The 12,835-nt window shown below is 48.8% G+C and overlaps 1 protein-coding gene across 5 annotated transcripts; it reads left to right on the top strand.

The window, feature by feature from the left end:
- MPZL3 (myelin protein zero like 3) lies at positions 1–12,823 on the top strand. Of its 5 annotated transcripts, none has more exons than XM_065569174.1 (6): positions 1–381; positions 3,088–3,254; positions 4,953–5,163; positions 6,324–6,489; positions 7,233–7,296; positions 9,427–12,823. In XM_065569174.1, the coding sequence occupies exons 1-6, from the start codon at positions 327–329 to the stop codon at positions 9,451–9,453; spliced, it is 690 nt and encodes a 229-aa protein (XP_065425246.1). In that variant the 5' UTR covers positions 1–326; the 3' UTR covers positions 9,454–12,823. The 5 variants fall into 5 exon arrangements, with proteins under 5 accessions (XP_065425246.1, XP_065425247.1, XP_065425245.1 ...); XM_065569172.1 differs by having other exon boundaries at positions 18–279; XM_042851812.2 differs by lacking the exon at positions 1–381 and adding an exon at positions 1,260–1,817.
- Positions 12,824–12,835: the final 12 nt, after the last annotated feature.

Below are 12,835 nucleotides of genomic sequence, written 5' to 3'. Positions count from 1 at the left end.
AGGACGGGGGCGGGGCTAGACCAGCCAGAGACCTGCCCAGACCCCTGGGTGCCCAGGGCACATGCCTGGTGCTCAGGCTGGGGTGGAGGAGCCCCTGGCCAGCACTATCGGCGGCTCGTACGTGGGTGCTGCTGCCCCCTCCGCAAAGAGCCAGTGCTGGGGCCAGGCCCGTTGCCATGGAAACAGCCTGGGCGGCCATCTTGCGCCTGCACGCCCGGCCCTTCGGGCAGCCTAACTTCCGGTCTGGCCTCACCTCGGCCTTGCCCTGCCTTCCGCCAGGTAGGCCCGTGCTGGCTGCGCCGTAAACACAGCGAGCGGCTGCCGGGATGCGGGCCTGGGCGGCCGGCGGCCTCCTCCGGCTGGGGCTCCTGCTTCTGTCCGGTGAGCGCGGGCCGGGGACGGGGCCCTCCGCTTCCGGCTGGGGTGATGGGCGGGGGGCCCGGGGTGGGTCTGTGGAGCGGGGGTGATGGGGGGGAGGGGCAGGAGGACCGGGGCATGGATAGGGGCCCAGGGGAACTGGGGGTGGGTCTGTGGGGTTGGGGGGTGATGGGGGGGGCAGGAGGACCGGGGCATGGATGGGGGCTATGGGGAACTGGGGGTGGGTCTGTGGGGTTGGGGGGCCCAGGGGAACTGGGGGTGGGTCTGTGGGGTTGGGGGGCCCAGGGGAACTGGGGGTGGGTCTGTGGGGTTGGGGGGCCCAGGGGAACTGGGGGTGGGTCTGTGGGGTTGGGGGGCCCAGGGGAACTGGGGGTGGGTCTGTGGGGATGGGGGCTCAGGGGAACTGGGGGTGGGTCTGTGGGGATGGGGGCCCAGGGGAATTGGGGGTGGGTCTGTGGGGTTGGGGGGTGATGGGGGGGGCAGGAGGACCGGGGCATGGATGGGGGCTATGGGGAACTGGGGGTGGGTCTGTGGGGTTGGAGGGCTCAGAGGAACTGGGGGTGGGTCTGTGGGGATGGGGGGCTCAGAGGAACTGGAGGTGGGTCTGTGGGGATGGGGGGCCCAGGGGAACTGGGGGTGACTGTGTGGGGATGGGGGGCCTAGGGAAACTGGGGGTGGGTCTGTGGGGTTGGGGGTGTTGGGGGGTGGATGAGGAGTTGGGGCCAGGGGTGGGTCTGTGAGATTGGGGATGATGGGGTGGAACTGAGGAGGGCTGTAGGACTAGGGGTTGTGGATGGAGGGCTATGGCGACTTGTGGGGTTGGGGGTGTGTCTGGTGGTCCAGGTTGGAGGTGGAAAGACCAGACATGGGGGCAGGAGCTGGATTTGTGGGACAGGTGAAGAAGGGGGTTTGGTTGAGGGATGCAGGAATTTGGGAGGGGTGTGTCTGTGGGATTAATCGAAAGAGGATTATTGTGGGGTTGGCAGCGTGTTTGGGGCAGCCTGATGGAGGGTACATCTGTGGTTTGTACATTTAGGGGAACTATTTTAGGGGGTTCTGTTTTGGTGGAGGGTGTGACTAGTCTTCCCCTCCTCCCCCAGTGTTTTAGAGGCAGAGAGGGTTTTGGGGCAGTTAAAGAGAAGAGTGAGACGTTTGGGGTGGGGAGCGTAAGTAACTTCAGATGGGGTGTCCCAGAAGTGATTGAGTAACAGTAACCCAGCTGCACCCCGGCAAGCTTTCTGAGTCACCTGGACACACCAGTTCCCAGCTTGGATCCATCAGCAGTAGGTGGGGGCGAGTGAGGGCCTTGCGTTAGGTGCAGCCTTAGCATTTGAAATGGTGCATAAGTGCCGTTGAAATGTCCAGGCTTTGTCTAGGGAGCAGAGCCTCCCCTGATGCCGGTGTTTGGGCCCTGGCTATAGACACTCCATCATTTAGAGGTATTTGTAGCAATAGAAATGGATATGGGGACGGGGAGCACTAGAATGGGAGTCAGGCCATCTGGGTTCGATCCTTGTCTCTGTCAGTGACTTGTTTGGGCAAATCACTTCACCTGTCTGGGCCTCAGTTTCCTCATCTGTAACTGTGCTGAGTGATTCCCATTCACCTTTGTAAAGCTCTTAGAGATGTTTGAGTGAAAAGTGCTACATGGTCTAAGTGTTAATTTTTAGTGTCTTCTGAATGACTAGTTACTTCTTCACGCAACAAACAGTTAACCTGTGGAACTCATCACTGAGAATGTTGTGAAGGCCAAAAGTATAAGAGGGTTCAAAAAAGCACTAGATAAATTCATGGAGGATAGGTCCATCAATGGCTATTAGCCCGGATGGTCAGGGATGCAACCCCATGCTCTGAGTGTCCCTAGCCTCTGAGTGCCAGAAGCTAGGAGTGGATGACAGGGGATGGATCACTTGATCATTGCCTGTTCTGTTCATTCCCTCTGAAGTACCTGGCATTGGCCACTGTCAGAAGACAGGATACTGGGCTGCATGGACCATTATTCTGAGCCAGTATGGCCATTCTTATCTTCTTACCATGTTTTTATGATGATGGAACAAATCCCTTTTTGAAGTCCTTTGATAAACTCACTTGCCAATGGTTTTTCCCCATCAGACTTTCTGAGACCCTGGCTACAATTCTTGACAGTTGTGACTTTTTCCCACCTCCCTTTGCTTCCTTCGCTCTACAGTCCAGGCAGTTGGACTAAGACTTGTTTACATTTCTGGAAAAAATACCGTAATTTGTTTTCAAGTCTCCCTATTTTGTATTTATTATGGACAACACTTCTGTAATGCCATAAACTTATATAGCGCTTTACAAACTTAAAAAGAAGCATGTTTTCAGCACCAAACAGCTTACAAAATAAAGAAGACAGGCATGAGCAAATGCAGAACAGAACTTCAGGAGAGGGACTGTGTGCTGATTTATTAATGAGAAGAAGAGCCCTGAAGTTGGCACTTTGGACCTTCCCTCTGGTCCAGTTGCGTTCGATTACCTACTCTTTGGCTTGTTTATCCCCTTGACTGGGTAATGGAGGGCTTTGGTAGTGACCTCGGAACAATAGGGGTTGGGTGGGTGCAAGGGGATGGGATAGATGTATGTGCAGATTCAGACAGCCATCAGTTCTTCACTGGGGCGGCTTTGCTATCTCACTTGTGTCCCTTACAAAAATTCCCATCTAATCTTTCTCTTTGGGGCTCGTTTCACCAGGTGTCTGCAATGCTCTTTCATTGGAAATTAAAGTGGATCCTGAAGTACAAGCTTTTGTTGATGAACAGGTGACCCTGAAATGCTCATTCAGTTCCGTCTCTCCCATAACTCAGAAGCTGACTGTAGACTGGAGTTACCAGCCCCTCACAGGTGGTCGTACGGAGACAGTAAGTGCTTGCAGATGAGTGTCCCAAAGAATCTTTCTTGCAGCTGGGCAGAACTCTGTGGGACGGTTGAAGATCCCGTGGCATTTTGTGTAAAAAGTCAGTGTTCGTCTCAGTGTGCTTCTCTGCTGTGTGGTGGGCTCTTTGGTTATCACCTTCCACTGCAGATGTGACTGCATTTCAGTGCTGCTGTATATAAATAGGTTGAATTTCTTTGAAATCCTTTGGGCCGAATGGTACCATGTAAATGCAAAGTATTAGAACCCTAAGAGATGACTGTCGCATTGCAAACTAGGCATCCATATAAATGCACTGGGGATCACGTGGTTTGGAAAGCTTCCCGTGCAGAACATACCGTGGCAGCTTTGCCATGTGGCAGAATGCAGGTATAACTTATCTTGGAGTGGCAGCGGTGTGTGTGGAGAGCCAGTCTGCAGGCACTGATGATGACAGATGGTCCTAAAGGATTTATGGGCTCTTACCAGTTATTGTTGGCAGTGGTATGAAATCCAGTCACAGGTGCATAGATGTAAAATCCGTTCATAAATGTCTCATTCTCTGTGTAAATCATCAGTGAGTTCCTCTGCTCAGCTGAGGTTGAGCTCCTGGGAATGGTAGGTTGCAACTGGAAGGATGCGGTGGTGTCTGTGTGAAATAGGCTCTGGTAAGTCCCCTGTGGCCAGCCAGCAGGAGTGAACTGAAGGGAAGTTAGCACTATTTTGTGAACTAAAGTCAGATCTGCAGAGCTGCAGCATTCAGTCATGCCATGCCTGTGACAAGGTTCCAGTGCTTTACAAAGAGCTGGGGAGGGAGCACTACATTTCTGGACTGGCACTGCCAGATGACCAAGGAACTGATTGCATGCGGTGTATTTGTAGCCGTGACCTGCAGAAGAGCTCTGTGTGGCTCGAAAGCTTGTGTGTCTCACCAACGACAGTTGGTTCAGTAAAAGATTACCTCACCCACCTTGTTGCTTTAACTGATTATCTTGAAAAGCTGTCTGTCTCAGGTATTACCATCGTGTCTCACAATCCTAATGTATTTATCCTCACAACACCCCTGCGAGGTAGTGATGTGCTATTATCCCTACTTGACAGTTGGGAAACCGAGGCAGAGAATAACTAAGTGACTTGCCCACGGTCACATAGTCGCAGGATAGTACCCTAACCTCCAGAGCAGTGGTTCTCAACCTATTTACCATTGTGGGCCGCATATGCAGCTTTCTATGTGTTATGTGGGCCACATCCACACAAAATATATATTACTTGTATGGCCCTGAGGATGTCACATGGGCCACAGCTGTGTGCTGATTGGGCTGTAAGCGGGCCGCAGGTTGAGAACCACTGCACCAGAGCATCCTCTTCTTAGATCCTCCATAGTCAGAAAGATGATGGTGACTCTGATGCGAGCCCTGGAGACTGGTGGGCAAGAAGGGAGATCCTCGGGGCTGTATCATGGATATGGAAGACCCTGACATGCATTTCCACCCTCTCTCTTCCCCCTAGGTAAAAATATAAAAAGATCTGAAAAGCTGGTGCAATAGTGCCCAGCGTTGTGGGTTTGTGAGCCCCTGGTGTATCTGAGGTGGGATGCCTGTGAAAGGGTCGTTCATTTTGGTTCCGTTACTCTCCGAAAGGAGGTTTTTTCTCTCTCCTTTTTGGAAAATGACTTATTGGAACAATTATTGTCTTCCCCCTTCAGATTTTTCATTATCAGTCTGTTGCATACCCAGCTGTAGTGGGAACATTCAGAGACAGAATTTCATGGGTTGGGAACGTTGCCAAAGGTGATGCCTCCATTGCTATCCAAAACTTGACGATGAATGACAATGGGACGTTCACCTGTGCTGTGAAGAATCCCCCGGATGTGCACCACAACATCCCCCAGACCAAGCTGACAGTCACACACAGGGGTAAGTCTCTAGCATGGCAATATTCTCCCTATTTATATATCATGAGTGCATTCCTGTTTTGCCAGAAATCTTTGGAGTCCAAGCACCAGATCTGGTGTCTAGCTTTCCTGGAACTACAGATTTAAATGCAACCAGGGCATCAGCTCAGCCCCTCTCCTTTCCAGCTAGATAAATTGAGATCCATGCAGTTTGGTGTGTGATCTTTTGGTGAAAACTTAAGGTTGTGTCTGTCCTGCATGGAGACGGAAGAAGCCAGCAGCATTTTCCTAAGAGCAGGCATCTACCCTGGTGTCTGTCTTAGGAGTTCAGATCATCCCAAACTTCATTGGGGGTCAGCGCATGTACAGGGGACAGGAGGTGGGAGTGGAGGTGATGGGCATCCCTCAGCAGAGGCTCAGTACACAAGATTGGCAGTCCCGGATTCCCACCGCAGAGGGTACAGCATTAATCGGGTAGCATTGCTGGGAGCGGATATCTTAACAGTGACTTGGCGTTTCACAAACATTAACGAATAGCTGCCTTAGGCAAATGCCTCATCTACCCTGTATGAGAGAGCGGTCCTTGGGCTTGCGGATTGGGTGTGTCCATCAGTTTGATGCGACTCCCCTCTCACTTGGCTTTGAATGTGCTGCTCTCAGGCTGTGTCTACACTACACAGCTTTTAGCGACACAGCTGTGTTGCTACAGCCGTGCTGCTAAAAGTCACACCGTGTACCTGCTGTTTGTTGGTTCTCCTGCCGACAAAACCTTCTAACCCCAACGAATGGGTTAGCTTTGTTGGCAGGAGAGTGCTCCTGCTGACAAAGTGCTGTTCACACCGGTGCTTGTCGTTGGCAAAAACTTTTTTGTCTTTTGGGGGGGTGTTTTTTTTAACACCTCTGAAAGACAAAAGTTTTGTCATTCAGTTGCCAGTGTAGACATAGCCTAACTTGTGCTCCTTCACTGCAGCCAGATAGATGTAATCTTTGTCCTCCCCTCCATGGGAGGAGTCTAGTTCTGAATTTGAGTTCCCTGACCGGACTTTGTCACAAGTTCCTTTAACCCCAGCAAGCCCTGTGCTTTTTATAAAAAAGGCCAGGATGCTGTGTGCTGGATTAATATTTGCCATAGAGATAAAACAAAGCCATATTCTACTGCTATTCTCTCTCTCTCTCCTGCAGGCTTTTCTTTCCAGCTAACTTCAGCAGTGTTGCTATCCATCTTAGTGTTCCTCCCCTCTGCCATTGTGGTCATTCTGCTGCTGGTGAGGATGGGAAGGAAATTTGGAGTCCTAAAGCATAGAAAAAAATCTGGCTATAAGAAATCATCCATTGAAGTCTCTGATGAGTAAGTTTTACATTGAACCTAATCCCCATTTCCCCTCTGGCCTGGGGTCGTGGTTGGATTTTTTCTGTCCTCCCACATCTCAACCCACAGCATCTGGGGTTCTGTCAGTGAGACTTCATTGTCAATGGGAACAAGTCAGCTGGTAGTTAGTCTCTGAAAACACCTTGTGGGAAAGTAACTGAGTGAAATGTGTGCTGTACATCCTCTTTGTGGGGCAGCTGAGCTAAACTGTTTGTTGAGATAGAGAGCCTTTCACTTCCATCGCCAGATTTAACCCAGTCCAGATCAGTAAGCTGTGTGGAGGGTCTCAGTCCGAATGTCTGTATCACAAAAACCCACTATTCTAATACTAACTGGCTCCCTTGTAAATGCACTACTTTGTTCTTCTGGGATGTCAAGTCAGAATTAAATTCACAGTCTTTTTAACTAAAATATTTTGATTAATGGCAGCTGAAACTTTCCAGCCAAACAGCAATTTCTGTGGTTAATAGTGTGATGAAAAGACAGCTGGAGGAGTTTGCATGGCAAACCTAAATCAAATGGCCAAACCTTTGAAATAAAGAGCCTAACATTCTGGTCTTCTGCTTTGCTAGTTAAAACATAATTATAGAGAAGGCATTTCTGATGAATTAGTCAAAGGGACTGGGAAAGTGACCGGTGTGTTAGAAAACAATCCCAGTCTCGGGGCTGTATTGGGGCGTGAGTGGGAGACACGTTGACCTAACACTGTGCTTTTTCTGCAGGCCTGAGCCCACGGAGCAGGGCACCTGCCTGGGGAGGATGGGCCCATGGTGTTTGCAGTGTGTGGTAAGTGCAAATAAGCATTCTTGTAAGTGTTTGTATCACTGTTAGCTCTCATGAGAGTGAGGGCTGAGAGCAGTAGCTAGAGCCAGGGATAGTGCCCGAGAGCTTAGTGTGAGCTCTTCACACAGCTCAGCTGATGCCTTTCAGTGCTTTCCATGTAGAAAGTGCTGCATTATTGGGTGCGTGCGATTGGCTTGAGACCCACCAAATTCATTTCACGTGAGACTTAATCCAGATCAAACCCCAAGTTTCCAGTGCTGAAAAACCAGTGCTTTAACCTCTTAACTCACTCAGCTGCCCCTTTCCTGCAGAGACTGTGGTGAGTCTCTTTACTCCAAAGGTGGAGCAGGGCTAGTAGGCTGTGTCTGTTGGGTAAGCAGTGCAGAGATGGAGAGGCTGGAGGCAGAAACGCATACCTCCATTTTACTTTCTTCCAAAGGTGGTAGCATGCAGACTTGGGTTAGCTTGGGTATTTTTGATTAGAAATCTCCATACTCATGCTGTTCTGGTCACAACAGAACCCTTTTTCAACTCTCTGGTTTCTGTGCCTTCTATTGCTTCTATTTCTGTTCACTTGCTATCACCCCATCACCAACCTCTTCTAGTACCTGCAGTGGCTTTGGTTTTAAACTTATTGTACTGGAACTTCTAAACTCTCCTTCCATCCTCTGCACTTGCCTTGTTGGAAAGCATATCCAAGCTTCCTCGTGCTGCATTGAACAAGCACAGCCAAAGGCACGTTACATCCCAGTACACGCGCCCTGATGTGCGTGATTCGAGGGAGCATTCTTAGCGTGTCCTTCCCAGTGTGCTACAGAGCTGGGGAATAAGCCTACAACCCTCACTGCCATGTCTCTGTCTCATGTAGTCGCCTAATCTGCTCCACTTACCATGGGTCAAACCAGGGGCACATGGGGAGAAAGCAGAAAGTTTTTTTTTTTTTTTTTTTTTTTTGAAAAGTTGGTGTTGATGTGGGAGACGGAGGCTATTGCAGATGACGGGTGAAGTAGTGGAGAAGGTTCCCTCGCACACAGTGGTGAGATTGTGTACAGGGACAGGACTGAAGCAGGTGGTATTTGCTGGAGGCAGCAGGCAAAGGAATGGAGACAGTTGGGATCAATGAGAGAGGCTTGATCAAATGTGTAGAGTTTTTTAAAACAAGGAGGGATTAATCTGATAGTTTCCTCTGATCGCTCAGTAAAGTTTAGTTTAGTTTGATTTAATCCTGTTAATTTCATGTTGACTGTTTCATCAGTCATTTGAGAAGTTGTTCTTAGCTGACAACAGAATATTTAGCACTCTAGGAGGCGCCTTGTCTCAGTGATGCTGATGTGACGTGTTTTTCTGTTCATCTTTAAATATTGAAAATATTTTCAATTGTAAAATCAGTCACACACAGCAAAACCAAGGAAGCTGCTTGCACTTGGATCATGAAAGGGGTGGGAAACCAGTGGAGGTTTTTGCTGATAAGGCAGGTACGTTTGCGCCTCCTATTGTGTCAGAACAATGACCTGAGGTCACCATAAGGCGAGAAAGTGCCAGATTATCATGGTCACTAATGTAAGATATTGGGGATCTGAAGGCATGGGGTTGCTAGGAGCAGAGGCAGACTTCAGCAGTAGGATTTAGATGCATTAGCAGTGCTGTGTGGCTGCCCACAAGCCCGTTTACAGGCACTGAGTGCATGTGCTTTTCTTTTAAACGCACCAGGCTGGGGGCTCTCCAGTCTCGTGTGGAGATTTTGCAGGAAGGAAATGGCTGCTTGAGCTGTTCTGGATCGGTTCTCTGTAGGGAGTGGTGCTTTCAAAGGAAGCTAGTGCTTGGGGGTTGGTGTGGCAGGTGCCTTGTGCTTGAGGTTTGGTTGTTACTTCTCTTAAACCTGCTCCACGTGAATTTCTTGCAGTGCCAGTTTAACTGGGCTCCTCAGTGACATGCCAGAAGGATTTGACTGCAGACTCGTATAGAGACACTAGGCCTAAGGCCTTTGCAGGAGTGCTGGCTTTTTCAAAATGAGCAGCTTCTGGGAAACACTTAATCTCTTGTCTGAACTGGCCCAGCTCATGTCTGTGCTGAACATCTGAATTGTTTCATGTCTTCGTGCCTAATCTCGCTCTCCCAATACTTTCTGTCCAGGACACGGATGAGGAGGAACCGTACTGATGGAAGGCCAAAGCTGCAGAAGAAGGGAGAATGTGCAGTATTGAAAATCCCTTCCAGAAGGCCACTAGGACCCTTGGATACCCAGTGGCTCTTGGCGCGTTGGGAGAAGAATTCTGAGATGGGAGAATCAACTTTTATTCAGCCATAGGAATGATGATTTTAAAATCTTGTTATTTATTGAAAAAAAAGTAAGTCTTTTGTATTCAAAACCCACTTGGCAATATCTTAAGGCAGAGGCAGATAAACCTGAAATATAGTTTTCAATTTAAAGAAACCACAGTGCTTCCAATTAAACAAGCCCATTCTCTCCTAACAATCTGACTCAGCACATTCTCTGGTGTAGAGTTTGTGTCTGTCGCATTGTTCCCTATGTCACATGACTGTCTTCCAGTTTCCTTACGTTGAAATTGCCTACAGCACAGGCTGCTTAGGAGTGAGAGGTAGCGCCTTAAGCAGGTGGTCTTGAGACACATCTAGCAAAAGTGTCTTGTGTTACACTGGTGCAGCCGTGCTAAAGTGTTACACCAGCATAACTGAGGGCTGGATTTGGCCCACTGGGCAAAGGACATATCTGAGTGTGGGCTGAAAGGAGCTTGCTGCTTTTTCATTGCTTCCTGGTGTCATCTGCCTTATAATGATGGAATAACCATCTTGTGCCTCCCCTCCTTTCAGCTAAGGTTTTAAAAAGCTGCCAGCTGCATTGTAATGAAACCCTGGTATTATTTGCTTTGAATCTTCATTACCCAGCAATCTGCAGCACCAGATAATTCTGTGCCTAGAATGAAGTTCTTTGTAAAAAAATGAAGTGTGACTAATTTGTGGCTATTTCTCCTCTAATAATGGCAAATAGTGGCTAGGGTGCCCCCAGCTCCGTCTGCCTGGACCACCATCTCAGGGCAATGTCTAAGGGAAGAACCCTTTGGCTCTATTGTAAAAACCACCAAATTCCTCCCCTTTTCATAGGCTCAGACCTTGAGAAACAGCTGAACAAACTTCTGCTCAGTGGGCTTCGAAATGGCAAAAGTGACCATTAATGCTGCAGTGGCTGACTCTCTTGTGCTGAGCAGGGCAGACAGCATCTGCCTGCACTGAACATTGATGGACACTGTTAGCCGTCGCACTTGTCACATTTTATTTTCTCTTCTACAAGTGTTATGGAGCTGAGAGTGGAGGAGAATGGTGCAGAGAGCTTCCCTGGTCCATAAAGTGAAATGCCTCCATCTGTAGCTGCTTTCATCATAGACAGGCCGGGAGGTGTCTAGTGAGTCTTGTGAAATTCATGGGTGGATAGAGGAAACTACCGAGAGGCTCTGAAGTTGCAGAATGAGGTGAACAGTGCATCAGTATATTAGCAAATACTAATGCACATTATCCAGGGAGGGCTCAGTGCATTGCTTGGCTGGGTAATCACTGAGCGCTTCAGGGGGAGAAAATTCTCCTGACTTTTCCTCCACCCGCAGCTCCAACAATAAGTATTGTGAGGACAGAGGTGCTATGCTCATAGTATTGTCTCCTGTTGTAGTTCTGACCTGTCTCTGTAGTGAGCAGCAGAGTCCTGTGGGACAAGGAGCAGTGTGGATAACATACGAGGCTCTGTATTCTTATGTTTCCAGGGCAGGCTGAGCAATACTTACCACTTATTGCCATCTCAGGAAGTCCATTTTATAGCTTCTATCCATTGAGGGCTGCATGGGATACCCAGTACAGCTCCCAGACTGACCAACAGAGGCAGGCGTCTTCCTGCGTGCGTCCCCCTCTGCAGGGACTGCACCTCGGCACACAACTCTGATGTTGCCTGTGGAACTCTTGGGTTTCTGGGTGCCCCTCCTGCTTCTGTGCAAGTCTGGGCGTGTTACCATTGAATTAGCTGGGAACAGAGTTGTATCTTGTCTTAGCCCTTCCTTTGCTGTTCAACTGAGAAGTGGCTTGCCTCATTCCGGCAGTCTGCCTGTGCCTCTGATTGCCTGTAAGCCTAAGCATTTGGTGCCTGCATTTACACAACAGCAGGCAGGTTTAAAGATCCCAGTCTCTCGTTCAATGAGAGTATTGTAAAGAGCCTTGTCCCACCTGCTATACCCATTGGGCTGGGGCCTGGCGGAGTTGCCATAATACTCTGCAGCTCAAAATTTGCTGTAACTTCAGGAGTGAGTTTGAACTTTTACATGTGCAAGTGGTGAATGGGGAATTACGAAGCTGCCGGCAGGCTGGCCACCTCACTGCTGCCCCATAGTCTGCAAGGGGTGGAGTATCTTCTTTCACCAACCCTGCCCAATAAGAAAGAGAGAGGAGGGGGGAGGCAGTGACATTCATCTCCGCTATCCCACTTGCTTTCTCTGTGTGGCATTAGCTGGATGATCCCTTTCGCTGTAGATGCGCTGCTGTGTCATGGCCAATATATCATTTTGTTTCATTCCAGGCCACGTTTTTCTTTATTTGGCTAGAAATAGGCAGACACATGGCTGAGTTTGAAGAGGAGCTTGTGAAGCTATCTGGCTTGACTGATCGCTGTTGGGTTAAGGAAGAGTCATGGTGATGATGGGAAATATGCTTAGGAGCAGATTTAAATAGAAGAGAGACCACATATTCCAATCCCCATCCACAAACTCTGGCACGGGTGTCTCATTGTCCGCATGGTGCTATGTAGCCCATCAATGGGGTGTAAGCTGTAGTGCCATATGAATCTGACTGTCTAGTCCAGAGGCTGTGTCTTTAAGTAGCATAGCAACATGGTATTCAGGGCCGGCTCCTGGTAGCTGCCTTGACCACAACGCACAATGATAAGAATTTTCCCCTTCCGTAGCTAAAGGGTTTTTATAAGTTTGCACTTACTAGTGACGCAGTGACTGTCCAAACCAAAAGTTACTGGCAAGCTAGAGGGAACTGGTTTTATGGTCTGGGCAGTAGCTAACTGCTCAGTGCTTTGCAGAAATAACCTCATGTTTCTACAGAACTTTTCACTGCAAGGGAGGCCAAAGCATTTACAAACAATGGCCAAATCCTGTGCTCGATTACGCTGGTACAAAGGGATACTAACTTCCTGAAGCTCGTGGCTTTGCTCTGTGTGTCAGAGTAAAATTTGGCTCTTACTTTGTCAGCTCTATGGAAATCCAGCTCTGGATGGATCGCACCAGCAGTGTAACAACACCCATGTAGGGAAAGAAGTGAAGCAGGATCTGTGTTTGTGACGCATGGCCAGAAAGGGTTAAACATCCTGCAAAAACTCAAGACATGGGGAGATAACTTGTGTTTTTGTGTATTTACATATGTATGAGTAGGGTCAAGATGTAATCCACAGTCCCTGTCTGTGCTGTATTCTGATAGTTCAAGTCAAAAGAACATCCTATCATTTAAATAAATTTTAAACACAGGATATCTCTGTAGT

This window comes from Chrysemys picta, chromosome 16 (assembly GCF_011386835.1).
Source record: "Chrysemys picta bellii isolate R12L10 chromosome 16, ASM1138683v2, whole genome shotgun sequence".
NCBI classification, from domain to species: Eukaryota; Metazoa; Chordata; order Testudines; family Emydidae; genus Chrysemys; species Chrysemys picta.
Note: the sequence above shows the minus strand (reverse complement) of the source record. Positions and strands in the feature narration are given on the sequence as shown.

Bases quoted from the DNA above. Each gene is read 5' to 3' on its own strand.
- MPZL3 (XM_065569172.1), top strand. From the start codon at position 177: ATGGAAACAGCCTGGGCGGCCATCTTGCGCCTGCACGCCCGGCCCTTC. The intron at 6,490-7,232 runs GTAAGTTTTACA...CTTTTTCTGCAG, and splicing joins TCCATTGAAGTCTCTGATGA to GCCTGAGCCCACGGAGCAGG. The intron at 7,297-9,426 runs GTAAGTGCAAAT...CTTTCTGTCCAG, and splicing joins CATGGTGTTTGCAGTGTGTG to GACACGGATGAGGAGGAACC.